Genomic DNA, 26795 nt, shown 5'->3' with positions numbered 1-26795 from the left:
TTGCACAGTGCACATATTCTTGGGTTGTCTGTGAAGGGCTGTATGTTTGATTGTCAAGGGGTGCTCACCAGGAGGCTGTGAACACCATAGGCTGCTGAAGACCAGACTCTGGAGCACCCCAGCCTTCCTAGAACTCAAGAGGCCTCTTCTGGGTCAACACCGGCCTGGGATGGGAACCTAAATACAGTAGTCTAATGGGCAACAGCTATGCCTGCCTGCCTGCCTGCCTGTCTGCTTATCTGCCTGCCTGCCTGTCTGTCTGTCTGTCTCTGTGCCTGCCTGCCTGCCTGTCTGCCTGTCTGTCTGTCTCTGTGCCTGCCTGCCTGCCTGCCTGCCTGCCTGCTTGCCTGCCCGCCTGCCTGACTGCCTTCCTGCTTCTGACATGATTTCTTTCTAATCCGGAAAATAAGTCTATGAATAAGTGATGGCTGCCTCTGTTGCTGATAGCAGAATATGTGGCAGGCAGCTGCCCTAAAAGCTCTTAAAAGCCTGCAGTTTCTATAGTAATGAGTCATGGGTTTCTTCCATTCCTCTGCTGTAATGTAACAAGCTTGCATCCAGCAGGCCTCCCTCAGACGGGATGGAAGGAGGGCCAGGGGCGGAGGGGTAAGGAAGGTGTGGGGGCGGACGGAGAACAAGGGCGCGAGCTCGGAGACGGAGCGGAGGGTGATGGGGGAAGGAGACTGGAGAGAGGTGTTCTGAGATTTGACACAAAGGCCGGTCCAGAAACAGTGTGGCGGTTCCACGCAGGTAGTCTATGTGTCCATCTCCTAACAAGCAGGCTCGCTGGGAGACTGACCCCCAGGAGCACGTGTGTGGACACGTGAGTTCGTCGCAGCCGAGCAGGTGGATCCAGGGGTTGCAACTGCTGGCTAGTGCTCCATTCATCTCTCTTTCTGTCTCCCTCAATACCCCGTCTTCTTTTTTTCTTTCTAATATACCGTCTTCTCCTTTCAGTCTCCCTGTTTCTCTTTTCTCACGTCTGTGTCTTTGCCGTCTCTCGCGGCATGTATTGAAATTGCGCTGAGCTGGAGTTGCAGTGAGACTTTGACCTATTCAGAATGAGGAACATGTTACCAGGGTGTAGCCTATTTCATGCCTCCACAGTTCACACCCATGGTCACACCCAAATTATTTTTTTTCTAGTGACGTCAGTGGCGCTTCCTCTGTTATCTTGCTGTCTAAATATCAAGTCCCGGCTGCTTGTTTAGTTCGAAGCTAGGGTAATGTGAAGTCAAAAGAGTAACCTTGTTTTGCCGGGCTCTAGATAGTTTTCTTGCTGCACAGTTGATTCTCTGGACAACCGTGTGATTGTGTTTGTGCATGGCCGAGTATGTGGTACCTTGATTGAGACATAAGATGGTTTCTGCTCTTGGACCTTTAATATTCTCTTTTTTTAGCTGGACAGACCCCTGGAGTCCTTTTATTTTTATTTTGATCACGCACCTCACAAATCTATACCTGTCCGCCTTTTGTGCTTTCTCACAGTCCTCGTAACTTTTTCTCAACCTTACAGTTTCCTCAGTGGGATAAGGCTGTGCTACTCCGTGCTTTCAGAGGTCAATTCTTAGAAATTTTTGCTAAAGTGAAAACAGACATATTGCCAATCACAGCAACTGGAGGACCACTTCTCCTGTTGCAAATGCAATCTTGGCACTTTCTAGTATGAGAAGCAATCCGTGAATTTAGATGGAAGCGAGAAGTACTGGACCAAATCAGACTGAAATGGCGTTACAATCATGCGAGGGTTTTAGAAGAGAAACTTCCAGCATGCAGTGATGAAGAAAGTGTTTTGTCCGTCTCTTCATAAACGGAGTGACTAAGTTCAGTTGAGTTCTGGATTTTAATAAGTATTTATCAATCTGCAGATTGGGAGAGAAAACCAGTCTTCTGACCATAAATGACAACACAACACCAAGCTTAGGTCTCAACCAGGTCTCTCTCAGCTCCGAAAGCCGAAGGACCCTCTTTAATAGGGCACAAGAATGTAAACATAGATTGTGACAGTTAGGCAGGAATGACGTTACAACAGTCTCAAAAAAAAAAGATTCACTGCTCCCAACACATGACAACTCTCACACTAGAGAGTTCATAGTTGGCGCTCTCCTTGTAGTCATGACAAGGACCGTTTAGCCAGTACTTTCTCCTGACCCCAAACATCTATTAACCTGACACATAGACACAATATACTGTTATTAATAGCAAGCTTACATAATAAACGTACTAACTAGTATCCAATTACTAGTTCTATTGATTAGTGATTAATGTAAGCACACAGGAAATCCCAATTTCTTCCACAGCAGTCAGCATCACAGGCTCAGATGGCTCATCACCAGTCAACTCAAAATGATCACTGGCTTCTTAAAGAGAACCTGGAAAAACGAGATGTCCATTCCCAGTTGACATCATGGCCAGTTTATTAATTTTGTAATGTTTTCCAACCTTTATCGAACGGTATGGATTTATAGTTTCCTTTGAAATGAATCAAATTAGATTGCTGCTCTATTTTAATTTGAAAGTGTCGGTTGCCAAAGTGTTGGTAGGAAAAGCTAGAGGAAAAACAACACCATAATCTATAGTTTGACAAATTGCCTTTTTGCTTTGTTGGCAATGTGTTGATCCCTGCTCCAAAAACACATTACAGCAGTGCAGAGGAAGGAAGGAAAGAAGGCGAGAGAAGAGAGAAAGAGAGACTAAAGAAAGAGAGACTAAAGAAAGAGAGGTGACTCCAGGCTGGTGATTGGATATCTCTAAAGGGTGGGAACCCCTGCTAGTTCCTCGAAATGGACAGAATGTTGTTTATGTCAGAAAATAACGTGCTAGGAGTCCCACCAGGAGGGATGGGCTGACCAGCATTGATGTGAGGCTCAACCTCACTCAGGGAGACGAGGCAACAGGAATGGCAACAGTGATGTCATTGCCAGAACACTGCAGTCTTGGTGTGTCCCTCATCTTGCAGTGTACGGTAGAGAAAGGGCTTTTTCTACACTTCAAAAACCGGCAGCAAGCTATGTCTTTTACATTCTCAATGAGAGATGTGAATCTGTTGTGACAGGTTTCAAATAGCTTTCCGCAATTTTGATTATGTATTGGGGTGGAGTGGATGGGAATGCAGTGGATTCAAAACCTGACAACAACCACTGTACTCAGCTGCATCTTGGTGCAGGAATGGATGTCCTTCAACAGGGCTGCTATTCTTAGCCCCAAAGAGAGATTGAGGAAGTAACCTTTTCACAACTAAGGAAGGATGAAAGGAAAACAGACACACTGAGTGTACATTCACAGTCCAAGTCATGTACAGGCTGCTGTTGTATTGGCACAGCATCCATAGTTAGGGCTTGGTCAGCATCGACCAAACCCTAACTATGGCAACGATAACAATAGATACCATTTCCGTTGTTTGAGAAACCTTCTCAAAGTCTTGGCTCATCAACTCACATTGCAAATACCCTGCCCCTGGTGATACATTATACATATATGTTGGTTAGTTTTCAAGTTACACAATATTTTGCCTCGTGGCTACGCCATCTCAATTTGTGCGCAGGACTAATTCAGTAACTCAGATTGCTATGACATCCAATGATTAGGCGTGGGTACCAGTGCAGCAGTTAGTTTGGAAGTTAATGTTTTACTTTGTATTAATTTCACATCATTCTAAATGACATTCCACTGATGTTATTTGCTAACCATTCCAGGATAATCTTGATGAATGGGATTCTAACTGTCAGAATCAATAGGGTGGTTTAAATGTGAATCTGTGCCCGTGGGACAAGGCGATGTAGCTATCCACAAACCAACTCTAATTCAATTATAACTGTCAATACCTCACTAGCTGGCTTATTGACATGGTTAGACAGCTACCCCAAAATTGCATTTTCTGCTTGTTATCTTATTTGTCTAACTAAATTACCTTTTTTTTGTTTACGTAAAGCTTCTTGCCAGAGGGCAGCCCTTATTGTCTAAATGGTTGAATGATGATGCAGCTGCTGTAGGCTAACTAGATAAACTAGTTAGTTACATTGTCTCTGCAGTTTGAAGCAGTTTGATGAATACTTGCAAATAATGGCCACATCCTTAGATTTCCTTCCAGGCTTTTCATAAACCATTAATTTAGGCAGTACTTCTAAATCTTGTCATGGCAAAGCGCTTCGTAATTAGGGATTAGCCTGTGTGTCATGGTCTCGAGACCACAGTGACTGCTAATAGATTCATTAGTCAGGTCTGTAGTTCGGCCTCTTCATCACTGAGTCCAGCATCTATGAGTTGGTGACTTTGACCAGTAACCTCCTGCATCCCCTTCCTGTGTTTTCAGGTCAGTATGAGAACCCTCTGAACAAGTACATCCGCCACTATGAGGGCCTGTCGTACGACACCGAGGCCCTGCACAGCAGCCACCAGAGAGCCAAGAGATCTCTCTCCCACCAGGACAAGGTCCTGCAGCTGGACTTCCACGCACACGGCAGGTCAGTTGTGAACACCCTTCTCCCCCCGCCCCCTCACTGTTGCTTACGCTGACCCTTCTGCTAGGGTACATAACACACATTCTTCAACCACACTAACTGACCAGTACTACCAGTACAGAGTTTCCTCATTTGCGAGAATTCCCTTTTGGTTCAACCTCCGGTCCCTATCAATAGGAAAAATCTCCCAAATCAGTATAAGAATGTGTTCTACAGCAAAGATTTTGCATAACAGGAATGTCCTTACAAGGGATCAGGAACATTGGAGCATGGTGAAATACTGCATGCCAGAACAGGCTTTTCCACAATGCCTGCCTGGGAGGCAGAGAGCCTTCTCAGGTCCTGCTCCTGAAGCCCCAGGGACAGTCACACAAAGGTGCTCCCTGGGAACTGAGCCACAGAGCTCCGGCATGTACAGGGCTGTCTGTAGGCCCTAAGCCTCTTTAGCGTTCCGTCTCCAACCTGCCGCGGAGCTGTGTCATATGAAAGATGAGCTAATGGTTATTGGTTCCTTCAATTCCTCCGCTTGTAGTCTCCACCTTGCCTTGACCTTGACTGATGAATCACTAGGAGGCTTCTCTAACAACATCACATCCCATCCATACATCAGCCTGGAGGGAGAGGCGAAAGAGGTTCTGTTTGTCTGCTCCCTTATCTGTTTGTTCGTTCAAATTCTTTGTTTATGGGACAACATGCAGGTGGTCTCTCGCTCCCTAATCTTCTGTTTCTATTGGTCAGGTGTTAGATCAAATCCCCCCCCCCTCCAGCCTTAAAGGATGTCTAACGGGTGTGACCAGGTCACCCCTAAGACCAGGTAACCTGCCCACAGACCACCAATCATCGGCCTGGCCCTGACAGGTTTCTAGAACCATCCCTTCAGCACCCTGATTCCACCAGCTCCAATTGTTCCCTTCCCCGCCCCTTCTCCTCTTTGTCTCTGAGCGGTACTGTGCTTCATTGTGATGGGTTCTGACTTTGACGAGTGGTGTATGTGTGTGTGTGTCGTCGTCCCCCCCGTCCCCCCCGTGAAGGCAGCTCGGTCCTCTTGTGTAACAGACACCGGGCCTTCAGGCAGGACTACTCTTGAGAGCAGCAGAGCAGCTGAACTGTCTCAAGAGCTGTTTGAGAGCGAGAGAGACTGCTTTGTCTATTGTGCTACCTCAAAAAGCCCCGGAGCCGCCCCGGAGCCGCCCCAGCACCGCCACAGCGCGCGCTCGATTCTTTTCACAGTCCAACTCCTCTATTTATCTTGAGAGGATCTTTTACCTGAAGATTATCAGACCAAACGCATGGCTTTTCATTCGTGGCATTCTGGTGCCGCTCACGTAGAATTGAGGCCAATTTTCAAGGAAGTCAAGTCAGTCCTGTTGTCTTTCTTGACCACAGTAGGGTCTAAGCTAGATAACGGTGGCGCCATTTCAGTTTTGTAAATATCCTTTATATACTGTGTACACTTGAGAGATCCTGGTGCTGTGTTGTCTTGTTTCCAGGACAGTTCAGCTCAGGCAGCAGTGCCCACATCCTGGTAGATGTGGAGGACACCCGTATACCTGCTTATTGTCCCTGCAGATGTTCACCGTCATGCAGCTGTGCAAGATGGAAATAGGGACCTGAATGTCAGTCAGCGCTCCGCACTCCTTGTAGAGCACAAGTCATAATTGCACTCTGCCTCCAGCCTTGAAGGGAAAAATGCAGCTTTTCTGGAGCCGTTTTTCTGGAGCACCTCCTACCCTCACCTATCATTACAGTCTCGATACCCGACAGAGAGAAACTGAGAAATGGACATGTAGTAGTAGAGACACAGAACCCTCTACTACCCTCTACCTTCTACAGGTTATTTTAAGGTCAGGTAGAAGTTGTGGTTGATGCTTGTAAGATGAATGGAAATCAACACCTGTCAAATTGAGAGTGTTTTTCACCTAACAAGGCTACAAATGCTGTGTGTTATATTGCACTTGCCGCAGTGTGATTGTTTTACCGATGGAGGCTTCTGTCGTTATTTTGCACAAAAGGTTGACACACTAGGCGGATGGATGGTTACCGGAAGGATGAAGCGCAATGTAGGTTGCACCATTGGTTACAGGAAGGATGTACTTTTTCAACCCAATTTTTACATTTTGTATCTTTTATTGCAAGGAACACGTTCTCCTTCTTCTCCTTCTCCTCTCTCTCTCTCTCTCTCTCTCTCTCTCTCTCTCTCTCTCTCTCTTCCCCCCCCCACTATTCCTTTTCTGTCCCTGGTGTGCTGTGTGTGAAAGGGCCTTGTAAAGCCTACAAATAAGCATTTTCCAACTCGCTGCTAGTGGCCCAGTGTTCAGCTCTGTATGTGTGCTGTTACCAGCCTGTCAGAACCAGCTGATGGATGTTGGAACGGTTATATTAGGTCTATTTTACTCCATGTCAGGTTATTCTGCTACTCTTGTGTTTGCTTCCTGTGTAGATACTCTCTTGTTCATAGCAATGTGGTTTTGTGACTCATCCAGCCTGTTCCACGGCCTCATAAATATCTGCATTCTAGAGTCCAGACTTTCCAATAACGGTACCAAAACGATGGAATGTTTGCTCTCGAGAATTCTGAGAATCCTTCTGTTCTAGGCAGCAGCCCCAGCCTGTTGACTCACCACAAGAGCATGTGATGTTGGAGAGTAGTAGAGAGACTTAAGGTGGTGGTGCTGGTCAGCTGGTGCAGAAACAATGATGTGTGTGTGTGTGTGTTTGTGAAAGAGAGAGAGCGATAGAGGGAGGGAATGTCCGTTCCACACAGCATAACTTTTGGGCAGGCCCTGTTGAGCTCTCTCCTCCCTTTCCACTCTCAGTGCTCCACAGAGCCAGGCTCATAGAAAGCCCTTTTGTACACCGACGCACACATTGCCACTCCCCATGCCTGCTCCAAAGGAAAGCAAGATCAGATGACCAGAGAGGGAGGGAGGGAGGCAGGCAGGGATGGATGGAGGTAGGGCGAGAGGGTGGGATGGAGGAAGGGAGGGAGGGCAGTTGAGAGAAAGAGAAGCGGGGGAGGGATGGTGAGAGAGAGAGAGAGAGAGCGAGAGCGAGTTGAGGGAGAGCGAGTTGAGGGAGAGATCACATGACAGAGCAGCACTGTTGTATTCACAACAAAACTGTGGTATGAAGGGGCATTCCAGTTCGCTATACTCAGCACTGTATTGTGGCAAGTAGTTCATATGTGAATCTAAAGCCTGACCTAACCACACGTCACCCTCATTGAAACATGCCGGCCTACAAACAAATGTGTAAGTGGAGTTAACAGTCTGATTGGTGTCGACATGTCACGTGTCCGGACAATGCTGTGCTGAGAAACTGAAGCTCTTTGTCTTTGTTCCTGCGTTTCATTCAAACAGAGCCCTTTTCTGCTTACAGAAGGGAGCCTTTTGTCGGTCCCAGAAAGTCAAAGTCTCTGTGTTCTCCCTGGCCGCTGTTTATCCACGGTGCATGTTCCTTTGTGTGTGAGCGTGTGTTTAGACCCATTGTCCTGTCGTACCTAGACTGGGATTACCCCGGTAAGCCACAATGGAGCTGCATGCTAGAGGCCCACCAACAGCAGCTCCAACCCCTCTCTTGGTGGGCTGCAGACCTGGGCCTCGATCAGCCGTTAATGGAACCCCCCCCCCCCCCCCCCCCGGAGGAGATAGCGAGGGGTTTTGTCTGTCAGTCTGTCAGCGATCGTTCATCATCAGAACCCACCCAGCCAGGGACCCTCCAGACCCCTTTGTACTGTCGGAGGTTGCCCTGTGTGGGGCCCTTCCCTGTCTGGTTGCGGGGCATGCGTGCTGGGCTTGGCCCTCGGGCCGGCCTGCCTGCAGAGCTGGATCCCCGTGGCTGTCAGACACCCATCCACGTGTTTCCCTGCGCTCGGGATGACCCCACATCGTTTAGATCAGTCAGCTGCTGCCCTTTAGCCCGGCTGTGCTGGTTCCCTCAGGGTTGCAAAACTCTCCCTTCTCTTTTTGTCATATTGTTAGGTTTGTTTTGTGTGTGCGTGGGTGTGTGTGTGGGTTGGGGGGGGGTGGGGGGGTGGGGGCGTTCATAACCTTGGCTGTCCCATGGCCCACAGGTATGATATCCTGCCCTTGGATTCATCTTCCACGGAGCAGTGATGACTGAGAGCGCCTGCCTCTAGACGCAGGTAGGCGGTGATGGACGGCCGACCCCGGCTTCATCCACATCAGCTACCCGCCCGCTCTACAGCTCCCAGAAGCCCCCTGTGAGGTCTGTTGCTCTGTGGAGTGCCTAAAGCAACTCCAGCTCAGCCCTTTTGCCTGGTGATAATCACATCTGGTGCCCATGTTGATTTGTTTTACTCATCAAGAGTGGTCGCGACAGAAGCTGGTGAGACGGAAGACGGGCCTACTGTGTTACGCAGTTGCTTGTTGATTATTTCTAAAGAATTACTGTCGTGATTTATTAGTGTAGCTATTCCACCAGACAACCCCCCTTGTTTCGATGGTGCTTTTGAACATTCAGTTGGCTTGGGGGCTGCGTTAAGCACAGCAGAACACCCGCTCGTGAGCAGAAAGGCAGGCTTGTTGCGATGGGTTCTGTAGATGTGGTGCTCACTGTGTCGCAGCACAGGGAGACCACTGCCACACATGACTGGACAAGACCCCAGCGCATCTGCAATACGCACCCACGTGCTTTGCAGTGAGGAGGCAGAGGGCAATAGTGGGGTCGTTGAAGCCCATCGCCTCTTCTTTATTCCCTCCTCCCCTGCTCTCTCTCTCTCTCTCTCTCTCTCTCTCTCTCTCTCTGAGTCTCTCTGAGATTCAACTATCTGGCACAAATTAAGGGCTGTGTGTCTTTCAGAGGATGACTGGTGTGTGTGTGTGTGTGTGTGTGCGCACCATGGGGGGCTGTGGAGCGAGTGAGCCCCACCCCAGGCTCCATCACATGCTCCATGGCTTTATTGGTGTCTGGTCTCTGGCTGACAAGCCCGTTGAAGGATGACCTGCCCCCATGCCCCTGCCTCTGTCTGTGCAGAGTTCAGATGGATAAATCTGAACAGTTTAATTGCTTCTGCTCTCGATCAGTGCTATTTGTCTAAGCTGCAGTGACCCGGCAAGCCTCCTAAACATAGATACTGAACCAGTGTCTTCCGGCTCTGTGCGGGCTGGGGTGGGCTTAAGGAAGGCTTGATGATGATCATCCAGCTCCGGATGATTCTCCATGTTCCTGTTATAAAAAATAAAAATAAAAAACTTCTTTTTTTTTTTTATCCATTTCTGGTGCCAGGTGTTTCCAGGACATTTCCTTGAACATTTGAGTCGTGGAGCAGAAGATTTGATGTAAAACCACTTCATTTAAGTGCAGAGTACATTAACTGACTGTAAATCAGTCATCAGTGACAGTCACAATGTTAGATGCTACACAATGTTACACACTTTATACATTTAAGCACAGCTATTTAACATTAATTTACCTGTTACTTAAATGCTAATTACTTCATGCCTCGAAGCTCAAATTTGTTAAGCCTACAAATCAAATTTCTACTGGCTCCTCCATGCAGGCTGGCTGTGTGTTGGCTAGTTAATTCTCATCTATGAATCCCTTCTAGATGCAGATGGTGGTTAGGCCTCATGTCTCCATCGCCTCCCTGTGAGATGAGATGCTGTGGCCGTGACCAGGGCACCCCAGGGTCGATGCCTGGCAAGGTCTATCTAGTTATGAGAGGGGAGCAGATTAAGTGATGAGGCCTCATTGATTGTTCTAGTGGCCATTAATAGTGAGTGAAGAGGCCAGAGTCTGTTGCATCTGTGCCAGACTGAATAACAAGTGGAGGAAGTGGCCGTAAATCTGCTTCCAGATCACCTCGGATGGTGCGAGGATCCACAGATCATCCCTGCCCATTTCCCTATCTCATTTCCTCCCTGCACTCTCCCTCCATCATCATCACCTTCATCTTCGCTACCTTGTGTCTCTCTCGCTCTTCTGCTCTTCCGCTCTCTCTCTCTCTCTCTCTCTCTCTCTCTCACTCTCTCTCTTCCATCTCTGAATGCAAATCTCCCACCATCTCTCCCTCTTACTCCTGCTCAGTCAACATCATCTCTTCTTCCCTTGTGATCTCTCTCTCTCTCTCTCCCTCTGTCCATTTTCATCTTTCTCTCCTCCCTCCTTCCACCTGTTTTCTGTCTCTCATCCCCAGCATCCTGGGCTGAGGAGATATTAATAGTGTGCTGAGTCCCTGAGAAGCTCAGGGAGAATCACCTGGTGTGTCTGACTGCTTCAGGGCAGGTGGAGGAGTGACTGCACCAGGGCAGGTGGAGGAGTGACTGCATCAGGGCAGGAGGAGGAGTGACTGCATCAGGGCAGGAGGAGGAGTGACTGCACCAGGGCAGGTGGAGGAGTGACTGCACCAGGGCAGGTGGAGGAGTGACTGCATCAGGGCAGGTGGAGGAGTGACTTCATCAGGGCAGGTGGAGGAGTGACTGCACCAGGGCAGGTGGAGGAGTGACTGTATCAGGGCAGGTGGAGGAGTGACTGCACCAGGGCAGGTGGAGGAGTGACTGCATCAGGGCAGGTGGAGGAGTGACTGCATCAGGGCAGGTCGAGGAGTGACTGCTTCAGGGCAGGTGGAGGAGTGACTGCACCAGGGCAGGTGGAGGAGTGACTGCATCAGGGCAGGTGGAGGAGTGACTGCTTCAGGGCAGGTGGAGGAGTGACTGCATCAGGGCAGGTGGAGGAGTGACTGCACCAGGGCAGGTGGAGGAGTGACTGCATCAGGGCAGGTGGAGGAGTGACTTCATCTGGGCAGGTGGAGGAGTGACTGCACCAGGGCAGGTGGAGGAGTGACTGTATCAGGGCAGGTGGAGGAGTGACTGCACCAGGGCAGGTGGAGGAGTGACTGCACCAGGGCAGGTGGAGGAGTGACTGCATCAGGGCAGGTGGAGGAGTGACTGCATCAGGGCAGGTCGAGGAGTGACTGCTTCAGGGCAAGTGGAGGAGTGACTGCACCAGGGCAGGTGGAGGAGTGACTGCTTCAGGGCAGGTGGAGGAGTGACTGCATCAGGGCAGGAGGAGGAGTGACTGCATCAGGGCAGGTGGAGGAGTGACTGCACCAGGGCAGGTCGAGGAGTGACTGCATCAGGGCAGGTGGAGGAGTGACTGCACCAGGGCAGGTGGAGGAGTGACTGCTTCAGGGCAGGTGGAGGAGTGACTGTATCAGGGCAGGTGGAGGAGTGACTGCTTCAGGGCAGGTGGAGGAGTGACTGCTTCAGGGCAGGTGGAGGAGTGACTGCACCAGGGCAGGTGGAGGAGTGACTGCACCAGGGCAGGTGGAGGAGTGACTGCATCAGGGCAGGTGGAGGAGTGACTGCACCAGGGCAGGAGGAGGAGTGACTGCATCAGGGCAGGTGGAGGAGTGACTGTATCAGGGCAGGTGGAGGAGTGACTGCACCAGGGCAGGTCGAGGAGGCTCACAAGGCAAGGACAGACGCAGTTTGGGGCTGTAGTGACGGTGTACTGTTATGGAGGCTGGCTGATGCCCTAACTGGAGCCCCTGTTGACTGAGAAAGAAGGACCAGGGGTCTCATTTATAAAGCTTGCGTACGCCATTTTCCACGCAAAGGTTGTGATTTATAAAAAACAAACTTGACGGGAGAATGTGCGGTCCTCCACGCAAACTCTGACCCTCCCGTAGGCCTACGCACATTTTGGAAGCAGTTGGAATCGGCGACGCAGATGACCGTACTGTAGTCAGACTGCAGAAAGTGAATGTGGGAAGAACATTACTCGTAATATTTATATATTTTGTTTTCCTTACACTTACCTTTTTTTCACTCGATTTCATAATTATCATGAAGATTAAATCCAGCAGTGTTATTTGCGCTTGTACTGACTGATAATTGTTCCATAAACACCTTGTACAATCCAACTCAAATTTTAAATCCAAATTCAGCGCTGTATGTCTCACCATCAGATTGTCCACTACGGGATGTAGGAGGGGGAGATGCCCGAGCCCGACTGCATGGAATACAGGATAACATCACATATCCTACCTTTAGATAACTGCAGAACACATTGTATAACTAAATATATTTCTTTAATACTGTGCATATATCATCATATGTCAAAAACTGGAAATACAGTCGTTAAGATCCCGCGCAATCGCTACACTCTACGTCCTCGTTATCAGTCCAGACTTCTATAGACTACTTGTTCATAACAAAACACTTTTGTTTTCAAATTGTATCTCGATTTGCGGTATCACTGGCACAGTTGACGCCACTCGCACTGTTTTCTTTTTATTGGTGATCCAACGGCCACCAAATAATGTGGTTTTTGGGCCTCCACCAATAGGTTAACAGTGTCTGAGAAGTTGTCATGCGCCATGATTCACCGTGAAGAACAATCGCATGCCAGGGTCATTAATATACTGGATTAGCATTCATGAGGTGCTTTGCATTGACCATTTATGGTTAACAATGGGCGTGTTCAGGGCGGGGTAAAATGCAGATTCACGTACGCACACTTGTGGGTAGTCTGTGATTTATAAAGGGAACATTGCTTACAGGTGTGCGTACGCACGGTTTTATAAATCAGATTTCTTTTTGGCGTATGCCATTTTAGGATTTTGGGCGTACGTACACTTTTAGTAAGAATCCTACGCACAGTTTTATAAATGAGACCCCAGATCATGAAACTGTAGTTGTCTCGTATCATTTCAACACAAACACAGTTAGGTAACAGGGAGTACGGAAAACCCCAAGGAGTTGAGAGTCTGACCCCGGCGTTGTGTCACGCCACGTGTCCCAGCCGACACGCCAGTCATCCTGGCAGCTGGCGTGTCTTCTCAGCTGGGAGGCGGAGGGCAGGGAGTGTGTGTGTGTGTGTGTGTGCGTGTGGTGACAGGCCAGCTTGGGCCCTGGTTAAGACGGGTGACCGGCCCAGTGGGAGGCTGAGGGACACGTCGGTCGAGGTGAGGAGCAACTGGCCCGCAGCGCGGGGGTGTGATGTCACAGGGTATGTCCTCTGAGCTGTCCTCTCCTCAGGATAGAAATGTGTGTGAGACAGTGCAGTCCTGTAGACAAGATGTGACCAGCAGATTATTGAGCATTAGTACAACTGCACGTTAGGGGATTAGAGGGGGATGCACTGGGTCAGGTGGGCAACATGGTTTATATGAAGGCACTAACAGAATCACTTTGAAACAGTCAAAGTCAGCAGTTCATAAAAAGTACTCTCGAATGTTTGAACGGTGAATATAATCAGAAGAATATAAGATATAATATCAACACAACACAAAGTAGTCAGGTGAATATACTAAACTGACAGATGAATAAGGTTCGTCCTGTTTGAGACTGCAGTCTGGAGTAAAGAGGCTTTCCAGCGATCCCTGGATCCCATCGCTAGATGAGTCAGTGTGTGTAGGCTGAGGTGAGATGTCCCATGTGAGAGTCCGTCTGCCAGATGGAAGATCTCCTGGGGGCTTGGGAAGGAGCCCAGAGCGCCACACCAGCTAGCTGCAGCTCTCTGTGGGCCGGCTTCGCTGCTCAACCCTGCCTATGTTTTCTGAGGCGGCAAACAGTCACATGAACCTCATGCGATGGCCTACCTACTCGACTGTCAAGAGTTTTACAGCACGAGGATTAAGGGCACACACACACACACTGTCATGTGCCTTTCTTTATAATCTGGGAAGAATGGGGTGGGTGGTAGCCAGGCGTTATTGTTGGTCTGTAACTGGATGATGCTCTGCAGATCCTGTGAGAGGATGGAGTGTTTTAGATTTGAGGTTTAGGTGTCGTTCTATAGACAACAGTGAAGCCCTTTGGGACATAGCTTATAATTAGATTACATTGTCTGTCTGTGTGTTCATCCAGTTCAGAGTTATCACAGGGCGGGGTCTGTCTCAAAGCTGCTGGGCTCTAAAGGAAAGTATTTGCTCCAAAATGACACATCCCAGCGAAGCCTGCCGTAGCCCTGTCATGTTTGATTTCCGGCCTGTTGCATCAAGCAGCCGTGATTAACCTGTGACAGTTGGCAGGGGATCAAGAGAGGGAAGATATGTCCTCCCTCAGGCCTGCATTCTCTCATTGTTCATGCTGTCTCCGTCTCTCTGTCTCTCTCTTCATCTCTCTCTTTCTTTCTTTCTCACTCACTCTCTCTCTCTCTCTCTACCTCCCTCACTCCTTCTCCCGTCAGTAACACCCACTCTGGTAAATGTAAAAGGTGATGGGGGGACAGAGCATTAGTCTGTAGAAACCCCGCCCGCCTGCCAACGCTGTTTTGACAGTGTGACTTCTGTCCTGTTTCATTTTTAACTGTAGAAGGGGGAGGATTGTGTTCGGCTTGATCTGATTCATTTTACTTGGAAAGGATTGATCCCAAAGAAAGGGAAGCAAGCACAATCAGATAGGGTTTTTCATATTGACAAATATAGAAAAACATACCGTAGAATAACTCAGCTAAACCCTCACGGAAGAAAAATATATTCACCATTATATAACTTGAAATATATTGTAATATATTATTGTCTATTACATTTTCCAATATATTATATATGGACATACATGGGATAATATATTGATGATACATATATTATACACTATAATATATATGTATGTAATATATTGCAGTACATTGCAGAATATTCAAACAGAACATTTTTCTTCCGTAAGGGAAGGTAACTGGATATGAAAGTGAAACTGTAAACTTTCCAGAAATTCATAAATATCACCTATGAAAGCTCCTCATTGTGTTCGCTTTTGCTATAGCCCTATTTTACCTGTATATACCTGAAACACAACATTTAAGTGCCATTTTTATTGACTTCCCAGCCACTAAAGCAATACGCTAGTAGCCTACACACATCAGATGTGAAGAGTGAAGCCCTGGTGTTTGGCTTGAAAGAGGTAGAAGACTCTCGTCAGGACCGAACAAGTAGTGTCATGTTCAGTACCGCAGTTCACCTGAGAAGAGCTGTGTGTGTTGATACCTGGAACTACCCTGCCTTCTTCTTCTTATAAACATGCTTGATTATTTACCACCATTTTCAGTCACTGTAAGCAGGGTGCTTAGCTGCTGTAGTGTAGGTGGAGCAGGCCTTTCATAGAGGCAGACAGCCTTGGTATATGGATCAGGGAATGTAATGATAAGGAACTCTACCGCTGTCTGTTTCCTCTGCTCTGGCAGCGACAGAAAGGCGTGGCAGATTGCAGGTGAGTTGATAAGGAAGGCGTTTTAGTTTCGTCTCTGAAAGCTGCAGTCGTGGAGAGCTGATAACAGCTCCGGTGGCAGCGTGTGCGCTGAGGTGCCGTGGTACCGGACACTTTTAAAGTGAGAAGGATGTGGCGCTCTTTTTTCTATTTCCTTTCTAGCCTGATCCCTCCCTCCCCCACGAGACTCGCCCTCCCTCCCCCCTCTTACTTACAGGTTTCTCTGAGGGCCAGAATAAACTCTCTTAATGAATAGTCTACAGGAATGATCAGAATGGGATTCGATGACAGACGTGGAAGACAACGCGGTTTGACACAGGAGGGCAACAACAACATGAAAGGCCCCTCCAAGCACATGCTTTTTGTAATCAGTAGTGCTGTCCCCGACTAAGATTTTCTTTGGTCGACCAAGACTCCACTAAAACGTCTGAAAATCGACTAATCGAAATTTGAAACACTTTTTTTGTTTCCCCAAAAAAAATATGTCCAAACATTTTCCCGATCTGACTCAATGGCTGCTGGACAGATTCAGCCACTAATAGCCTACTAATAATAAGACTCATATCACCAGTCCTGTTGTAACCGAATGCCGATGGTATTTAGTATCTCTTACCATGTACTACAAATAAAAAAATATCTTTTGTTTAACATGCAAATCGTCAGAGCGCGCTTATCACTGCCTGAAAACTTGCAGCATGCGAACTTACGTAGAAGCTGAGTGGTGAAGGATTTAATGTCTTTGTGTCTATTCCAATATGTAATTATAGTATTCAGTGACACAAATCTGTGTTCTAGAAAGAGTGGTCTGGAGTCGCAGAGGTCCGATAATATCAGCTTTAATGCAGCAGTTGGAAATCAACAAGTACAGAGCTCTGGGGTTGTCTACGTTTCCCTACCCGCAACAGAGTTTGGGCTGGTTCACGAAGTCCAACTGGCTATCTTTCCCTCCCCAGCATATATTATACAGTGCAATTAAAACACAAAGATGAAAAGAAGGTTGAGCTTGTTCTCTCGTGCGTCATGGAGTTGTTCTTGCCTACGCGTCCCACCTGCTCGGGTGCAGTCTTCAAGGTTTCAAGGTTGTTTCTGAAAATGAAGAGATAGACACAAAATATAGCCTTTTCCCCACACTCTGTGGTCGGAACTCAATGTTTAAGCCTGAGCACACTTCTCAGTTCATAAGACAGAACTTTAATAAGCACAATGCATAACTTTACTAAGCACAATAATATATTCTTTAGTGGGGAACGGTGCAACAGAGAAAGATTTTGTTGTCTTGGCCGGAGAAGATAATGTCATTCGATTTGGATGTGATTCTTATAATAGGCATATTCATTTTTCAACCCAGCGCGTTAGCATGAGCGAAGTAGGGCTAGGACAATTTACGTTTGTCAGGTGGTAGGCTACATCATATTCGACGTCGAACTATGAAAAATAAGCCGTTGTTGGCAGAGTTTGCATTCAACGTTTTTCGAGTCACCCGGTACTTTGTAAATGCAAATGTACTTTAATGAAATGCTGCCATACCACAGATTTCTTTGCCATTTTGACTAACAACACCGACAAAGTAGGCTATGGCAGAGTTTGTAGTTCGGCAGCCAATTGTGCTCGTGCCGTGTGCAAAATACCAAACCAAAACAAAGCGCAGATTAACGAAAGGGAAAACAGTAACACCTTTTCTTTTAAATTGTATATTTTTTGAGTTGCTTTATTTGTCTTAAATAATATAATCTACCATTTCTGTAGAACATTTCATTCATTCAGCAATGATGACACAAGCGGGAATCAGATCTCACACTGCCATAAGGCAGCTCGACTAAAAAAATCTTAGTCGACCAAGAGCATATCGACCAGAAAATCGACTAGTCGACTGAGTGGGGACAGCCCTAGTAATCAGTTTGAGGCTTTTCCCCTGCTGCTCTCGTACAGACTGAGGCCTCAAGTTAACCGTCGCACTCACCCGCTCCCCGTCGGTCAGGGTGTCCTCTAAGGAGCGCGGGTGGCGGCCAGGCAGGCAACCCCTTGTTTGTCCTGCTCACCTCATGTCAGAAGTGCTGGGGCTGGAGGGGGTGACATCAAGCTCAGCTTGACATTTCCTCTAATAACACAAGGGGTTAAGGTTTTGATTGGTGGGGAGCCTCTGTACTGAAACATTGCTAGAAGCGTGAAAGGACATCTGTGACTGTGTTGGTTGGGAGGTAAACAATACTATTTGAAGGTTCTGTGTATTGTGTGTGTGTGTGTGGGGGAGGGGGTTGTGTGTGTGTTCGTGTGTTGTGCAGGTCAGTCGGTTAACATTAGCTTGAAGCTTGCACAATTAAAGATAATATTGTGCTCGCCTCCTCCCTCAGCTCCACTAAGAGAATGAGATAAACAAAATCATTACTGGGACCTGCATGGTTCAAGTGTTTCAATCAATTCTGCAGGGTGGCACTGTGTTTTATCCACACAAACTGGTGAATACCAAATGTAGCCTTGAGCCCAAATGATTTGTTGCTGCCCTAAGCTTCAGGAGAAACGCTTTTTTGATTGCAATCAAAGGCAGCATTCTGGACAACACAGTATCTTTTCATATGAAATCGGTTTCACAGAACGCGTTAGCCCACATGATGCACCAGTGGGTGGACATTGTCCTGTGCATGAATGATGGCGCTTGTTGGTTGAGAGAGGGTTTGGAAAGGGGCCAAGTGACCAAGAAGAAACAGGTAAGAGAGGGTTGTTGCTGTGAGGGAGAACCCAAAATAGAAATGTGTTTTCTGTTTGTCTTTTTCGGCGAGTACATTACACCCAAACGCAATCAACGTAACAAAACGTTTGCCGGGATAGTGCACAGGGCTTAAAGTATTCTGGCACCGTGCCGGATGTCCGGCGTGCGGCAGTGAGGAAAAAAATAAATTAATAATAATTAATAATAAATTGGGGAACTTGCATGCAGTTTAATATTTTCGAGTCAATTGATTACACCTACCGATCATATGAGGAACGCAGCTCTAACTAGCGTTACAAGCCTATCAGAAGCAGAGTAGGGCGGATCCTGGCAACAGTGTGATTGAGATCCTTAAGTCACATTAGCGTTGTCAGTGAAAGCATGGAGCGCAAGTTCTTGAAGCCTGGGAATAATGTCCTACCCATAGATAAAGGACTCAAAAATAAATGGTGCTTGGAGTGGATAGAAGGTAGAGACTGAAAGCCTTTTGGCAGTTGGTGCCAGAAACTGAGAGCCTGTTTTGCTCGAGGAAACTACTATAGTATAGTGCAGTATGAACTACTATAGTATGAAAGTGCTTGCTCGTCATGAGTTAGACCCCGGTCATAGAGCCACTGCCTCTGCACTCAAATTTACTGCGACATTGCTCCTTTTCATTCCCATTCATTCACTCACATTCATTCATTCATTCACAATCTCACAGCCACTGGTCACCCTGTGTAGAAAACTAGCAGAAGACAAAAAAGCGTTACCTAGCCTTTCGGTTTCAAATCAACATGGGAGTTACATGAACACTCATGGCATCGCACTACAGTTCAAAAAATGTTAGTCTGAGAAGCCAAAAAGCATGTTCTCACTCAATGTTGACTGCATCCCCCCCCCCCCCCCCCCCCCCAAAAAAAAAAAGAAAAGTCCTGGCTCAGAATTTGTTTTCACTTTAACCCCTGAGTGCAATTCATCTGCTTTCTGCAGAACACGGCCCTTTGAGACACAATGGGACAGACAGTTTCTCTCACACACACTCACACACCAAAGGCAGTCGCCGAAATGAGTCAGGAAATTGTCTTCGTGTGGCAAGTCTGTGGAGCTTGACCGCAGACTACACGTCTGACTGCACCTAGATGGAAGGAAAGGCAGAAGGCCGACAGCAACTTCATGTAGCAGTTTTCAAGAGGTGATTGGGAGGGTGTTGGTCCAGCCAGATGGAGGATTGGCGGAGAAGGTACAGGAAGGACAGGATACAGGCGGGGTCAGGGGCTGCATCCTGCATGATGGTGTTATCATAGCTCTGTATCGCCATGGTACTGTTAAAGGTCACGCAGGCGCCGTAACTAACCAACGACAGCCGTGTCCATGACTTGTGGAGCTGTTCTCCAGTCTCGGCTCACAACGAGAGCACGCTACTCCTGCCTCACCAGCATTGCACGCGTGCAGAAAGATGTGTAAATGTCTGCCATCTCTGTTTTATGTCTAAGAATCTGCGTGAAAGGATTTGGATGCGGCGCCCTCAGGAACACTTGTTCCCTGGAATCGCAGCCCCTGCCTCTGCACGGCTTAATGAAACCATGGACAGGATTGTCACGACCAGGGAAGGGGCGGGGGGAGGGCGGCACCGTTTTCCACGGCAACAGCCGAGCCATTAGAGCTGGATCCTGCCCTAGCAACAGTACGGCAGGATCAGAGTTTAACCAGGGCTCAGAAGGGAAGCCAGGAGAGAGGGCGGTGCGAACGGATTAACCCTCGCTGTCCTCTTCTCACCGCTGGGCGGACGCACGCAGCTACCAGCAGCCAGTCAGGAGCGCTGTCAGCTGTTCAGAGCAGCCCATCTGTGTGTCCGTGGAGGACAAGTTACCACCCGTTCCAACACACCTTCCCCCATGCCTGGCACATGTACATTGGCCACACTGCACGCACACACAGGCACACAGAGGGGAGGTTACGTACACGTGAATGCACACATGCAGGGAGGTCACACACACACACACACACACACACAGGGAGGTCACACGCACACAGGGAGGTCACACACACACACACAGGGAGGTCACACACACACACACAGGGAGGTGACACACACACACACAGGGAGGTGACACACACACACAGCCCACTTAAAAGGGCCTCTCAGTCTCAGGTAAGAGGAGTTGGAAGTTGTGCTCGTTATTTCTCTGTTGCGTTGACCCACTTTGACATGATAATTACACACACTGTATACTTCACAGAACGTGCACACATTGTGCTTCTTGAACTACATAAGCAAATTTGTTCTGCTGCACATGTTTTTTTTTTTTTTTTACATAATGCAGTTTTCATCCATTACCTTATTCCTTTTTAAAACCAGGGTTGATTGAATCATTTCTTTTTCACATAGAGATTAGGAATGAGGATGTCATCAGTTTAGTGCGATTATCGTAAACCCACACGTGCTAGAGTGCTAGAGTGGCGTTCTGATGTTTTGCATTTCAGTATATCGTTGGCAGCCAGCTTGCAGGGTTTGTGATTGAGGAGGGCGCGAGGGAGGGAAGCCACAGTTCCCCAGTGCCAGGCCACCGAGAGACAAGCTACTTGTTGAAAACCAAGAGTGTCTTTAGACACAATGGGGATGCTAAGCCTGCCCAGTGGCACGCCGCTCTCAGGGGGCCCCTGGAAACCAAAACAACTTAAATATAGAAATGGAGTAATTCAGGCGTTCACAGTGGCTGCACTTCGTCATGTCTCTATCTGTCTCCCTGTCAAGTTAAATCAGGTCACTTTTCCTGTCCCAGTGATGGGCAGCTCTATGGGGGGGGGGGGGGTTAGTTTCTGGTCTGTTTCTATCTAGCTGTAGCTGTGTTGATGAGGGGCCATGCACAGGCCACCTGCTAAACCAGCTTGTGAGAGAGGCACTGCCCCTGGAGGGGGGGGGGGGGGATCCTGCTACTCTCAAAAAGAGGAAGTACCTCTCTGGCACACATCACATCCTTAACTCTGCATGAACCCTCTACATGCTCATGATTTTGACCCACACCTGCCCCCCCCCCCCCCCCCCCCCTCTTTGAAACTGCACAGCCCATCTCCTGCTCTGCACAGTTTGCCTATGACCGCTGGTTAGTAAAGGCTCACAACACACCCAGATGTCTTCCTGCCGCCGTCAACACTTTAGAAATACTGCTCCCCGTCTGACAAGAGACCACTTTCTGTGGCTGCTTTCTTCATCCGTCTAGCTCTGTGTATGTGTGTGCGTGCGTGAGTGAGTGCAGAATGCGTAATGTGGTTAACGGGTGCTCCGGTGTAGCGTGAGACAGCTGGGCGAACGAGAGAATGGTCCAGATCGCATGCAGTCGGCTTCATAATCGGCTCATGACCAAACTCGATCTAATGTTGCTTCCGTCCTTGTGCAAGAACACAAGAAGTATTCCCCCGACCTGTTGCATCGCAAACCTACAGATATGGCATCGTACCTTGAGGTCCAATCACTCACACACACACACACACACACACACACACACACACACACAAAGCATTGAGCTTTTCTCTCTCTCGTTCAGCCCAGTGCTACAGGCAGTCAGAGAGCAGAGCTGAAACCTGTTGTCCCATGGCTATGCGCTAACCTGAGGGAGACCAGCGTTAGAGGCGGCCCTTTATTGGACTGAACCGTTCCTGACGGCGAATAAGCACACCTGTCCCTGTGCTGTCTTCATTCCACTGTGGTGAGCAGCTCCGGTTGGTCTGTCAAGGCTAAGTGTTGTGTGGTAATTGAGTGTGTTCCCACTGTGGGGGCTGGGAGGGGAGATGCTCAATAATGGCTGTCTGAGTCACTTGGTGAAAGGAATTAGCATAAATTCCAGCAGCTATCTGAAGAGGCTCCAATAGGGAGGGGCGAGCAAGCCAATCGTTTCAGCTCTCATAGGCTAACCTCATTTTGGACTGGATAAAAGGTGTGTCGAGTGTGTGTCTGCGTTCCTGTATGTGTGGGCACTAGGGCTGTCCCCGACTAAGATTTTCTTTGGTCGACCAAGACTCAGCTAAAACAACTGAAAATCGACTGAAAATTGACTAATTGAAATTTGAAACGCTTTTTTTCCCACATCTTCTACTATTAAAGATCCTGTAAAGTGGAATTAAAAACGAGTTTCAAGTTCACCACACCACCGAATAATGGGTTATTAACTACCCATCCAAATTCGAATGAAAAAAAACACAGACAAGTATGTTAAATTAGGCTTTGAAATCGTAAGAAAATTAGCAGTCTTCTCTGTTCGAGACTGGGGGGGCGTGTTGCCTGAAGGAGCTGAAGCTCGGCCCCCATCGCTGGAAGGCGCCGCCGCTCTCAAGTAAGCAACCTACGACCCAGATAATGGACGCTACGTCAAGCCGAACAAAACAATATAGAATTAGAATGTATTTGTTCAATGAGTGAAACATACAGATGCATATAAATGAAATATTCCCCTGAGCTGTAACACAGGAGTAAACATTTACAGTAGAGACAGCAGACAGCGAGCTCTCCAACTACTTCTAACACATTAGCTACCATTTCACCAAAATACCATCATTCTACACCGAGTAGCCTAATATCAAGTTAGCGGTTTGCATTAATTATAGCAGAGATACCTCTGGAAAAGTTATCTAGTATAAATATAACAAGCACACAGAACTGAGTGATGAACTGCTGGCGGCGGTGGATGGTCCAGGTGCGACCGGAGGATGAACGGCCGGAGGGGCGATGCTCGGTATGGCACCGCGCTGCAAGAGTAGCCGTGTGTTGGTGAACCCCGTCTGTGTCGGATCCATGTTAAAACTGTCCGCCGTGAAATGGTCAGTGGCGCAGAGGCGGCTGTTGGAGTTTATCCGAAGCTTTCCATGAGCGTGGCTCTTCACAACATCTATTCACCTATTTTTCCTTTCATTATCAACAGGGAACTTAAATGGCGTTGCAGCGCAGCTGGAGTTCTTGCATCCAGGGAAGATGCAGTTGCGGGTGGTGGGAGACATCCTGAAGCTAGTTAGCTAGCTGATGTAAGCTACAATAACAGTACAGCAGGAGGAGCCATTCAGTGATCTGACGTAGATGGGGAGAAATGACGTAGATAGGAAATTTTTTGGCTCCGCCCATTAAAACCTGATCTGAAAACGGAAGAGAAACTGTTCTTCGGTCTAACTCCACATTTCAGTGCGACAAAGTTTTAGCGCTTTGCACATGCTTTCAGGAACTAATTTCACACATATATAATGTACTTAGAAGCAAAACATGGAATTTACTTTACAGGATCTTTAATATGACTCGTACGTGAAGCTAACAATGGCTAATTTTCTAGCCACAGTCACTGACGTCACTAACGTCACTGCGTCACTAACGTCACGAAAACACGCGTGACTACCTTTGGCAGAACATTCGTTTCGCATCTGTTAACTTGGGGGATAGCTAGGCTAACTATAGCTTTACTGCAAGGCAGCTGCAGAAACGCCACAAGAAAAGAGGCCAGGGTGATAACTATTTACTCATTTTACTTTGTGATATGACACACAATTGTGATGTGTAATGTACAATATAAGCTGATATTATTAAGGAAGTACATCTACTTTCGGAAACAGTAGTCTACTATTTCACTGAAGTATTAGCATCATGACATTAGCCTGTGTTGCCCGGGCAACACATACTACAGTGGTCTATGATGTATCTGTTTTCAATCGTTAAAATAAACATTCCTCACATATACATTTTCGTTGTATGATTTATTCTGACATTAGTAAACGATTTGTTGGTGAAATTACCATTAGCTGTGGTTTCAAACCAGTGTAGCTCACTGCAACGCTGTAGCCTACCCGAGACACTAGTGTGAGTAGCTAACAAAAACTCCTCAGCTGTTTAAGTCAAACGGCGACAGAACATGTTCGGCACTCCCCTTACTCAAAAGTCTTTCAATAGGGAAACTATCTGACTACTAACCTGAACTTCATTGCCACAGCCTAAACTTTGTCAATCTGTTCATGAAAATAATTAATTTCAGCCTAAACCGTACAACGGAAGGTTAGGCTAAATCGAATTCAACCAACGCAATCGCTACCAAGACGAACACAGTAGTAGTCTAGTACTGTACCATAGTACAGTAGTACAATTTACCGGGGCAGCTTCTCCACACAGGGCTATATCGCACTTGGCGTTGTTACTGACAATGATCGCTACCAGTGAGCTTTTTATGAAAGCGATTTTCCACTAAATAAATGTCAAGCTTATTTACGTTTTTGGAGGCATATTTTCAGTTAGCAGATGGTACTGTTTGAATCGCGATTCCATCTTCTACTGCTGGTAACGTCGTAGAATAATCTTCAAAGGGGGTTCTTTATTCATGAATGAATGCAATATGAGTAGGCTAAATGCCTTAAAATATCACGAGAAGGGAAAAACTTAAAAGGACGTTTAAGTCATAGAGATTAGGTCAATTTTTACACCGGTCTGCCAAATGTATTCGTTTTGATTCAAAGATGAGGCTGCCTCTTGCAGGGGAAATGAGAAGACATCTATTTCATTCTACACTTCACTCGTATTTTCAGTTGTAAATGAGCAGGAAAAAAGATCTATGTAATCTTTATTTTTATATAAAATATACAGAAATATCAGTTGTAAAAAATGTCATCCAAAAACGGACCCCTGTGCAACCGACGCAAGCAAGAACATCCTACAATTTCCCCAGAAATTGTACCCTCTCTAGTTTTCATTCGTTTTCATCAGGGTAACCACAAAGGACGTTCGTTACCAACATTGTGTAATTATAAAGTCTACAACTTTACAAATGTTCACCGTAGTCTACAATTAATGGAGTAAAATCTTAATAACATGTTTTTTAATTCAAATATATCAACTAATATGGTGTATTTCATCATCCTGCAGCCGATTTCACAAGCGTCTCGCGAAAAAATTCGACCAGCTGCCGAAACGATCGCTGCAGATCGCAGGCGATCGCAGGCAATCGCAGCCAGTGTGGTCGGTCCCATTTGATAACATGGGCGCCGAAAGAAAAAAGGAGGCGCTTCCAGGCGCGTCGCAGCCGATCGCAGGCAGTGTGTCCCAGGCGTTACGTAGAAGCTGAGTGGGGAACGGTGCAACAGAGATTGATGTTGTTGTCTTGCCGGAGAAGTTAATAGGTGTGTTCGACTTCATGCAGCGGCGCCGGCAGCAGGCTGCAGGCGGCTGCCTTGAATCTGAGAATGCCATTGGCTGCTTCAAGTCAGCCGGGCTGCAGACGACGCAGGCGCTGCATGAAGTCGAACGCGCCTAATGTCATTCGATTTGGATGTGATTCTTCTAATAGGCATATTCATTTTTTTAACCCAGCGCGTTAGGATGAGCGAAGTAGGGCTAGGCCAACCTACGTTTTTCAGGTGGTAGGCTACATCATATTCGACGTCGAACTATGAAAAATAAGCCGTTGTTGGCAGAGTTTGCATTCAACGTTTTTCGAGTCACCCGGTACTTTGTGATGTACTTTAATGAAATGCTGCCATACCACAGATTTCTTTGCCATTTTGACTAATAACACCGACAAAGTAGGCTATGGCAAAATGTGTGCAAAATACCAAACCAAAACAAAGCGCAGATTAACGAAAGGGAAAACAGTAACACCTTTTCTTTTAAATTATATATTTTTAGAGTTGCTTTATTTGTCTTAAATAATGTAAACTACAATTTCTGTTGAACATTTCGTTAATTCAGCAATGATGACACAAGCGGGAATCAGATCTCACACTGCCATATGGCAGCTCGACTAAAAAAATCTTGGTCGACCAAGAGCATATCCACCAGAAAATCGACTAGTCGACTGAGTGGGGACAGCCCTAGTGGGCACGTGTGTGTGTGTTTTAGAAGAGACTCAGAGAGGTGACCCCGCATCCATAAAAACGACTTGGATGGCATAAATGTTTTTTTACGCTAGGTTAATCCTTGAGTATTCCAGTGCAGTGCCGAAAAGGATAGACCGAAGGAACTCTCCTTAGACAGCTGATGAATCTGACAGAACTTTATTGACTGTCAATTTGAGTAATAAAAAAAAAATTACAAATCAAAATGCCACTCATAAGCCCACTTTCAGAGCCTGTCAGAAACCAGAGTGAGCTGAAAGATGGTTCCGGCACACAGTTTAATAAGCACACACAAACGCACTGTCCCTGGTTCTGCCTGTCATCTGGATAGACAGAGCTCTCTAACCAGGGAGGGGCATCAGCACAAACACAGCATGCTTCTGATACTCAGTAGCTCCAGGATGTCAGAGTGAGTAATACTCGTGGTAGGTATTTGTGTCATGGGTGTGAGTGATTACTACCACCCCAGCGATGGCCCCATCACACACCACGATACAGTGTTTGCAGGGCAGTGTCAGGACGGGGCCCGTAAAGTGGAGTGCAATCATAGGAGTGTTTGCACAAAAAAAAAAAAACACACAGAGGTCTGGGGTAGTTGGGTCAAAGTAGGTTATCAGTAGA

At 47.2% G+C, this 26795-nt stretch overlaps 1 protein-coding gene across 1 annotated transcript in view; it reads left to right on the top strand.

The window, feature by feature from the left end:
• The window catches only part of adam10a (ADAM metallopeptidase domain 10a), a 57896-nt gene that overhangs the window by 7349 nt on the left and 23752 nt on the right, over window positions 1-26795 (top strand). Inside the window, exon 2 of the mRNA XM_067248462.1 lies at window positions 4313-4463. Coding sequence (XP_067104563.1) covers window positions 4313-4463 — 151 coding nt within the window. The remainder of the gene's footprint in view (window positions 1-4312; window positions 4464-26795) is intronic.

The sequence above is a fragment of the Osmerus mordax genome, chromosome 13 (assembly GCF_038355195.1).
Source record: "Osmerus mordax isolate fOsmMor3 chromosome 13, fOsmMor3.pri, whole genome shotgun sequence".
Lineage (NCBI taxonomy): Eukaryota > Metazoa > Chordata > Actinopteri > Osmeriformes > Osmeridae > Osmerus > Osmerus mordax.
Note: the sequence above shows the minus strand (reverse complement) of the source record. Positions and strands in the feature narration are given on the sequence as shown.